Raw genomic sequence first — 9,631 nt, 5'->3', positions numbered from 1 at the left:
CACGTCTCTATGTCTGCGTTTTGTTGCGCACGAGATTTCCCCTCTAAAAGATCAAGGCGGCGTCGGGAAGGGGTGGTCCGGAGTTTGGGGATATATAGGGAGCCGGGGTCTGTCCGTCTTTAAGGCAAAATATGAGCAGAAACTAGACGGCACAGTAGAAAAAAAAACTGCCCCGAAGTCACATAGAAACTCAAACAGCTGTTGCGTATTCAAGAGAGGGCTGAAAGAAACACCAACGTTCCGAATAGTTGGAATTGATCTATTGCTGAGCTTTTATCTAGCAAGAGAATATAAGAAGACTCGAGCTTGAAGCGCTAAGATATGAAGTCTGAGCTGTAGACTATTTTGAATGGCTTTTGCACTGGATTTGTTTCCGTTTTAGTTTTTCTTTTAGACTTACTTCATTACTGGAGGTGTTTTAGTTCTTGGACTGATGTTTTTTAGTTATTAGTGGAGTCTTTTACGGATTTTACTTGCTTCCGCCAGACACTTCAATATCACTTTCTCTTTCAGTTAGAAGGGTTTGACACGGAATATGATGTCGTTCGCTTGCGTCTGGTTCAGTTTGATTACGGTTCTGTGCGTGAGAGCGGCGCACGGCACATGGGAGGAAAGTACAGTTGTACCGGTCAGACTCGACCCGGTTCGGCCCGAGAGGGAAGCCGAGCAGGGCCGGACCCTTTCGGTAGAGGAGCGAGAAAAGGAGTCGGAGATGCGAGTCTACCGGTTGGACGTATTTGGCAAACGGGTGGTCTTGAAGCTAGAGCCGGATCAGACCTTCCTGGCACCTGGGTTTGTGTTCCATGTGGTGGGGAGCCCCGAGTCGCAGGCGCAGCGGGAATCTGACAGCAGCGCAGCCGAGACTCAGTGCTTCTTCTCGGGCACGGTGAACGGGGAGGAGGACTCAGCAGCTGCTCTCAACCTGTGCCACGGACTACGGGGCGGCTTCTATCTCCAAGGTGAAGAGTACTTCATCAATCCCAATAATTCGAGTGATGCACAGCCTATGGATGGGGACCTCCACCTCATTCGCCGAAGAGGTCGGGAATATTTTGCAGAGGAGAGCAGCTCAAAGTGCGGGGTCAACGAGGAAGAGGACAGGTTGCCAGAGAATCAGGAGACAAAAGTAAACCATGGAACCACTAACCCCGACCACCCAGGTATGCATTAACACTTATAAAACCTTTGACTTGGATCCATTTAGGAATAGGCTGACATTACATCATATTCATAGGCCTACGTGTTTTAGTAAGAAAAACAATAAGCCAAGCTGTTCCACATAGTCACTTAGTTGTGTAATGTGTCTACATCATGTATGGCAAACGAAATGGACTCTGGCCCAATTCCTGTACCGGCCGTGTCCTGGGGCTTCAATTCCTGGAACGGAGGATTTGTCTATCCAAACTACCTCAACTTCTGTCTTGGAGTGATCCGTAAAATACCCCTTTTACTCAAACATCTGAGCCTCTAATAATTACACAGCGCAGGCTATATATTTAAATGTTGAGGTAAGGGTGGATAAGTCGATACTTTGACCGGTGCACAGCGAGGGTTAACGGGGAATGGGCTCAGCTTTGACAGTATACGCAGGCAAGAAGGGGGAGGGTAATGCTCGGAGGAAGTGAGCGGGGAGTGACGGAGGGAGGGAGGTACGGGCCTGGGACGGGGGCTGGTGGGGGTGAGACCTGGAAACTAGTCTCGCCTCCTCCTGGTACTGCACGTTACAGGTCAGCACTGTCAGACAATTCCCAGAAGTATTTTTCTTCCCCCTCTCACGCATAATTTCCGCCCAGTGAAGATCAATTTGGGAATGTGGTCATTTTGAAGAGGGCCTCTGATGGTAAGAAGCCTCGTGAAATTTCACATGTGAACTCAAGTAAAAACATGTGTTTTTGGAACACTTCACATGTAATAATCACATGTGAAATGCATGTGGTTTTTCGTAAGGGGCTGCTGAGTCACCCAGTGAGAGCAGCTGGAGCTGCTCCAGACACATCTGGAGAGATGATCTGCTCTGTGCTTAGTAGCTCTTCATCTGCCCTAGAAAATACACACGTGTAGCCTACAAACCCGTGATTGGCCTGTAGTATCACATGGTACAACTCACATAAAATCTCTTGTGACTACTCAGATATTTGCCATAAACAATTTTACATTTCATCTTTAAGTCTAACAGTTCATCAATTTAAACCAGAGAAAACAGGCTCTCACAAGAGAGCTGTATTAAAAGTCGGATTCTAGGCCAGTTTGTCTGACCTTTCTCCCTTCTTCTCTCTTTCCATCCAGCCCACCACCAGCGGTCCAAGCGCTTCGTGTCCACGCCTCGCTTCGTGGAGATCATGATCGTGGCCGATCAGTCCATGGCCGAGTTCCACGGTGCCGGCCTCAAGCCCTACCTGCTGACCATCATGGCGGTAGCATCGCGCCTCTACCGCCACCCCACCATCCACAACTCCATCAGCCTAGCCGTGGTCAAGCTCCTGGTGGTTTACGAGGAGGAGAGCGGCCCCCAGGTGTCATCTAACGCTGCCCTGACCCTCCGCAACTTCTGCCAGTGGCAGCGGCAGCACAACCCACCCAGCGACCGCCACCCAGAGCATTACGACACGGCCGTGCTCTTCACCCGAACGGTATGTTGCTTTTGCTTTTTAGCACTGTTTTCGCAATGTTTTTACACCAATGTTTACTGTGGTAACAGGCAACACCTTCACAACTACTAGGGTTGATTCTGCTTTCCAACCGGCACCCTATTCACTATATAGTGCACTACTTTTGATTTGAAACAGGGTTCTGCTATGTGATATGGGTTTTGTGTCTGTGTCTGTATGGGGGAAAGCAGTGAGTTTGACAGATGTGTTTTGTCCCTTCTCACCCCCTGTAGGACCTGTGCGGCGCCCACTCCTGTGACACGCTAGGCATGGCGGATGTGGGCACGGTGTGCGATCCGGAGAGGAGCTGCTCCATCATCGAGGACGACGGGCTGCAGGCGGCATTCACTGTGGCACACGAACTCGGTAAGATGCCACCCTGATGCCAAGCTGACACATATGCACCATACATTCACATCTCTGTCACTAGCCACACACAGTACACATCTCCTCTCTCAGTCCCAAACCAACCCTTTGTCTCCCCTCTCTCCATTCCTCCATCTCTTTTGCGCTCTAGGCCACGTCTTCAACATGCCCCACGACGATTCCAAGCAGTGTGCCAGCGTCAACGGTGACCATTGGGGCTCGCACATGATGGCGTCCACCCTGTCCAACCTGGACCAACTCCAGCCGTGGTCGCCTTGCTCTGCCCTCATGGTCACCTCCTTCATGGACAACGGACACGGCCAGTGCCTATTGGACAAGCCCCACAAGCCCCAGTCGCTCCCAGCCACACTACCCGGAAACGTGTACGACGCCGACCGCCAATGTCGCCTGACGTTCGGGGAGGAGTCACAGCACTGTCCCGGCCTGAGTACCACATGTATGGCACTCTGGTGCACAGTGACCACAACCAATGGACTTCTGGTCTGTCAGACCAAGAACTTCCCGTGGGCGGATGGGACGCTGTGTGGCCATGACAGCTTCTGCCTGGCGGGACAGTGTCTGAGCAAGACGGAGGCCGCTCGTCACCAGGTGGGTGTTAAGACTGTTATAACACAGCCCTGTGACAAAGTCTTAAAGTCAATGGGAGTGATGGGATTGGTCCATTGGGGGGAAAGGAAGCATAATGCAGCTTTGGGATTGGTTAGTGTTAGCTACATTGGATTAGGTCCAATGTTATGTCTTTTTTTAATATCAGGCTAGCTATTGGAGTGTTGAAATTTATAGGGCCCTCAAACTCAAATCTGGACTTTGAAGCCAGTTCCACTGCATTTTTTCATTGTTCCCTTATTATCAGAGACTGATTTAGACCAGGGACACCAGGTGTGTGCAATTCATTATCGGGTAGAACAGAACACCAGCAAGCTCCTTACCTCATAGGGTAAGAGTTGAGTACTCCTGTTATAGGGGCTAAAGTGTGTGTAACTATTAGCTTTTTAGCTACAGGACTACCTATAGGACTATTGAAATGTTATATGGGCTAGTGTGTGTGACTATGAATAACGATGGTGTCCTCTCCTGTTGCAGACTCCAGTCAACGGTGCCTGGGGTGTATGGGGACCATGGGGAGACTGCTCGCGTACCTGCAACGGAGGGGTGCAGTACTCCTTCAGGGACTGTGATAGCCCCCTGCCCAAAAACGGGGGCAAGTACTGCGAGGGCAAGAGGATCCAATACCGCTCCTGTAACACAGAGATCTGCCCTGAGAGCAACGGTAAGAGCCTCTACTAGCCTCACTTATTACATACTTAGTTCATGCTTATTACATAGCTAATACAGTAATTACTCTTATTACACACGCATATTCATATATTTATACTTTGAAATTATACAACCTTATTTAGGCACTTATACTTTCTACACATTCGAGAATAGCCATACTTGAATATCACAGCCTACTGTAAAGTAAACATAAGGCTCAAGCTAAACTAACAGTGAATATCACACCTCTCTCTCTCTCTTCATCCCTCTTTCTCTAAAGGTCTGTCGTTCCGTGAGGAGCAGTGTCTGGCCCACAACGATATTTCGTCACAGATGTCGTTCGGTTCGGGAGAGGGCGTGGAGTGGGTTCCCAAATATGCCGGCGTCTCACCCAAAGACCGCTGCAAGCTGGTGTGCCGGGCCAAGGGCACGGGCTACTTCTTCATTCTGAAACCAAAGGTTAGTCAGGTCACACCACAGACACTTTTGCAAAAATGTAGACAAACACTATCTAGGCTAGCTAGACTAGCTTACACTTTCTAGGCTAACTAGGCTAATACTGTCTAGGCTAACTAGGCTAACACTGTCTCTAGGCTAACTAGGCTAAGCTAATGCTGTCTAGGCAAACAAGGCTAACATTTTCTAGGATAACTAGGCTATCACTGTCTAGGCTAACTAGGCTAACACTGTCTAGGCTAACTAGGCTAACATCTGTTTCTCTGCAACTGTCAGGTGGCTGACGGTACTCCCTGCAGCCCGGACTCCACCTCAGTGTGTGTGCAGGGTCAGTGTGTGAAGGCGGGCTGTGACCGGATCATTGGCTCCAGCCGTCGCTTCGACAAGTGCAGCGTGTGCGGAGGCAACGGCTCCACCTGCAAGAAAGTGTCGGGTGCCCTGGAGCGTGCCAGGTGAGAACAATGACCTATGACCTCAAAACAGACATCTTTGACTTGAAATTACTGTTTTCTTGTTGAACCCATTTACTATATGTTACTACAGTCTGTAGAATCCTATTTTTCTCTAATGAATCTATCTCTATCACACCTCTTAGCACTGCCACATATTTTCTACTCAGTCTCTTACTCTTAGACTTAACTCTTACACTTATGCATAACTTTTTCCCCATGGCTATGCTTGACCATTGTGTGTTTCTGTCCCTCAGGCCTGGTTACCAGAACGTTGTGACCATCCCCGCTGGCGCCACTCACCTGGACGTGAAGCAACGTGCCCCCGGCGGGGGTCGCCATGACAACAGCTACCTGGCAGTGTTGCGCCAGGACGGCACCTACCTCCTGAACGGCGACTACAAGCTGATGACTCTCGAAACAGACATCGCCCTCAAGGGGGCGTTGCTACGGTACAGTGGTAGCTCCGCCTCCCTGGAGCGTCTACGCAGCTTCTCGCCCCTCCCCGAGGCCCTGACCATCCAGGTGTTGTCTGTAGGTGACTCGCCCCGCCCCCATGTCAAATACAGCTACTTTGCGCCGAGACCCGTTTTTGCGTCACCTAGTGGCGGAACGGTGGCACGCCGCCAGTCCATCAATGCCATCCGGGAGCTGGGGGAAGCGGAGTGGACCCTGCGGGAGTGGGGCCCATGCTCGCAGAGCTGTGGGGGTGGTACTCAACAGAGGGAGGTGCTATGTCTGGATTCCCAGGGGCGGCCATCGCGGGAGTGCCCGGAGGAGCTGCGCCCGTTGGCTTCGTGCCCCTGCGCCCCACACCCCTGTCCTTCGTGGTTCCTGGGGGAGTGGTCGGTGTGCTCCAAGAGCTGTGGCCGCGGGTTCCGCATGCGGCCGCTACGCTGCGTGGGACACAACGGGCGTACACTCGCCCACGAGAGCTGCGACCACAAAGACAGGCCTCGACCACTGCTGGACTTGTGCAACCAGAGCGCCTGCTAAGTTTGTCAGCTCACCTCATTATTACGTCCCTAAAGAACAACTCATGACGGAAAGAAAGAAAGAAAGAAAGAAAGAAAGAAAGAAAGAAAGAAAGAAAGAAAGAAAGAAAGAAAGAAAAAAAAAAACTAAAACAACCATATCGTCATGAACTTTGCGTCTGAAAACACAGTGACCTATCCTGAGAATGTTTACATCCCACGCAGAGTGCTTTCGTGGGTGTTTTCTGGGGTCCAATGGGTCCAAAGTGGCCGACTGATTGACTGACACTGCAGAGCCAACAACATATCTCTCAACTCCCTCCAGCCACTTTGAGGGTAGACTTTAGTGTTGTTTGGGTCTGCTCCGTGGCACTGCCACCCCTAGAACACCGCATAGACTTGGTGCAGCTGCCTGCTGGGCTGGCACGGGGGCACATTGCAGGCACACTGTGCCCTTCTCCCTCCCTCCACCCCCCACCCATGTCAGTGGAGCTGAAATGGAGTAACAGTTTCAATGGACACTTCTCTTTCGAAAAAGCATGCTGCTTTAGGTGCCAATGACATGCTTGTGTTCGTGTGGTTGTGTGGTTGTGTGTGTGTGTGTGTGTGTGTGTGTGTGTGTGTGTGTGTGTGTGTGTGTGTGTGTGTGTGTGTGTGTGTGTGTGTGTGTGTGTGTGTGTGTGTGTGTGTGTGTGTGTGTGTGTGTGTGTGTGTGTGTGTGTGTGTGTGTCCTAGCTGGACTGGACAGACATCTTGGGGGGACTATATGTATCACTTTACAGAATTGGTTACCTTGGGGTGAGGATGTATGTATATGTATTAGAAACAAATTAATGGTCTCACTGCCACACATTCCACTCTCTGTATCGGTTGGAGGCACTTCCTGTTTCAAAGGGTGCGGAACCAAAGACAATCCGGATTGTCCCTCCTAATCCATACGACTTTGTATGCAACCAAACTAACTCAATACAGTTCATTTCAATCAACTTGGGTCATTCCTGAACAAGTTGATATGTGCTGCTAACATTCCAGTAGAATCTCCCAATAGACTCATTCCAATAGACGTATTATTCAATATGCATCCTGGACTGAACAAAAGCAATTTCAAAGCCATATCACTCCGCCCCGTCCGAGACAAAAGAGGTGTGTGAGCAAGCGAACGCGTGTGCGTGCGTGTGGCTTCTCTCCTGCTACTACTTCATAAGTAAGTCTCTCCTGCCTTCCGAGAAGGTTTTTTTTTATGATGACGTTTTGTGCAGAATATCCAAACATTATTTATTTTTTGTTAAGTATAATCTTGTTGCTTTTTATTATTATTGTTGTATTTTTATTTGTTATTATATTGAAATAACAGAAGGATGTAGAGTATATAGAGTATTTATACAGTATTATATATATGGTCCTAGGTTTATGAATAATAAAGCATCACGTCGACCTATATACTGTTGTCATGAGTGTGGTGTGTCTTGGTATTCTTACACATCCATACACACACACCTTAATATATCTGACTCTATACACAAACCTCAATATATCTGACTCTATACACACACCTCAATCTATTGCACTCTATGCGCGTGCACACACACTCACACACGTGCAAACGTACTCACAAACATGGCCCTCGTCAGCAAATATATGGTGGATTTGTGTAATAAACCTAATCCCATTATATACTCAATTGTCTGATCACATTTCTCTTATGGACAGTGTGTAATAAACATATCATCCACTAGATGGCCGTGTTTCAGTGGCCCCTCCTGACTTCCTCTGCATCTCAGGATAGGAATGCTGATCTCAAATCAGTTCCCCCTGTCCATGTAATCTTATGCATTATGGTCTCAGCACTCCTATACAGGCTCTGATGTAGTATCAGTTTAGCCTTTTAGTCTATAATGAATTAATAGATAACATAGACAGCAGGAACCTGTTCCTAGATCAGTACTCTTATTCTGAGAAGCTTTATGAATATGGCCCCTGGATGTAGGATTTGCAAAAACAATTGGCCATAATGAATAAAATTATATAGACAGCAGAGACCAGATCCTAGATCAGCACTCCTACTTTGAGACGCTTTGTGATTACGGGCCAAGACTCAAAGGAAGTCATTACTCTGTAATTATGGGAGAAGAAGACTCCAACATCACTGTAATTTAGGTAACACCATAATGGTTGTCATCTCAAATGGCACCCTAATCCCTATATAGTGCACTACTTTTGATTGCCAGGGCCCATATGGCTCTGGTCAATAGTATTGCACTATAATGGGAATAGGGTGCCATTTGGGATGCACACAATGTGTCAGCAGATTCTGTAAACAACATGTTTGCAGAACAGAAAAGGAATGTCCTGGATCTGTATTCCCTCTAAATGTAGCTTATGCTGACTATAAGAAAAAAAGAGCCAAAGAAGGGAAATGAAAAGAGAAGCCCAAACCGCTCAAGCTCAATGCTAACTTGTCCACATTTCAGTGATATACCGTTTCAACCACTGAAAAGACTGACTTACAATTTATTTAAAGAGCATTTCAAATATACTACAACAGAGTCTGTATAGGACTAGATATATTAAATGCTGTGCTCTTCCCATAAGCACTGTGGAGTTGCCACCGAGTTGGCCTACCACAGTTGTGTTGCTGTTGTTGCCAATGGAAAATGCTTCTTTCCTTGGTAACTGGGACTTTCTTTATAGAATACAATTACACTATTGTTGTACTTCTGTTTAGTTTTCCCATCTCTGCCTGCCGGTGCAAGACAAAACCAAAAACTCCCACCAACCCACACTTAATTAATTAACTGCCTAAAACCCCTGACATCTGTGAGCAATTATGAATGGGTGGCATTTCTGCAAAAGGCCACGGTTCCCTATAAAGTTAAGAATGACAAGATGCCACTCTGAGGTGTAGGGTGAAGTTACCCCTAGACTATGGTCGTGGGTCAGTTTTGCATTTCCCCCACTAACGGTTAAGCTTATGATTGGGGGTGGGGAAGCTGATCCTAGATCTGCACCTAGAGGAAACTTTAACTATAACGAATGCATTACATTTTAGAATGAATCTATCTATGTATCCAAGTTCTCCTTTCATGCATCATGGCAAAGCCAAAACCGCGATTCAAGCTTATTCTGTCTTTATTAGAATAAGGATATATATTCGTAATAAAGAGATACTGGACTGTTCTCACCTAAAACAATTAGTATTTTATCCAGAATGAGTGGCCCTATATTAAGGCATAACCAGGTTTGATTGTCACACAAGGTAAATTGGCCTATGTTGATTAAAGATGGTGTTTGAGAGGGGGGTCATTCATCCTACAAGCTTGAGCAACCCATTTAGCCTACATTTTACAAGATGAAATAGTTTAGTTCTAAGTTATATCAAACAAACTTCGTGCTCCTTGAACATTTAAAATAGAGGTTCATGGATGTTTTGTAGGACATATTGAGAGGGTGCGGGTGGATA

General features: G+C 47.6%; 1 protein-coding gene across 1 annotated transcript; it reads left to right on the top strand.

The window, feature by feature from the left end:
• On the top strand, nucleotides 1-7,611 carry LOC129859506 (A disintegrin and metalloproteinase with thrombospondin motifs 1-like). Its single transcript, XM_055929370.1, has 8 exons — nucleotides 1-1,160; nucleotides 2,287-2,630; nucleotides 2,882-3,014; nucleotides 3,166-3,623; nucleotides 4,119-4,305; nucleotides 4,573-4,751; nucleotides 5,025-5,200; nucleotides 5,455-7,611. Exons 1-8 carry the CDS (start codon nucleotides 536-538, stop codon nucleotides 6,191-6,193), a joined length of 2,841 nt encoding a protein of 946 aa, XP_055785345.1. The 5' UTR covers nucleotides 1-535; the 3' UTR covers nucleotides 6,194-7,611.
• The last annotated feature ends 2,020 nt before the right edge of the window (nucleotides 7,612-9,631 follow it).

Source organism: Salvelinus fontinalis, chromosome 7 (genome assembly GCF_029448725.1).
Source record: "Salvelinus fontinalis isolate EN_2023a chromosome 7, ASM2944872v1, whole genome shotgun sequence".
Taxonomy (NCBI): domain Eukaryota; kingdom Metazoa; phylum Chordata; class Actinopteri; order Salmoniformes; family Salmonidae; genus Salvelinus; species Salvelinus fontinalis.
Note: the sequence above shows the minus strand (reverse complement) of the source record. Positions and strands in the feature narration are given on the sequence as shown.

Excerpts from the sequence above, each read along its gene's own strand:
- LOC129859506 (XM_055929370.1), top strand. The coding sequence starts at position 536 with ATGATGTCGTTCGCTTGCGTCTGGTTCAGTTTGATTACGGTTCTGTGC. Across the intron at positions 1,161-2,286 it reads CACTAACCCCGACCACCCAG|CCCACCACCAGCGGTCCAAG; the intron begins GTATGCATTAAC and ends CTTTCCATCCAG. Across the intron at positions 3,015-3,165 it reads CACTGTGGCACACGAACTCG|GCCACGTCTTCAACATGCCC; the intron begins GTAAGATGCCAC and ends TTTGCGCTCTAG.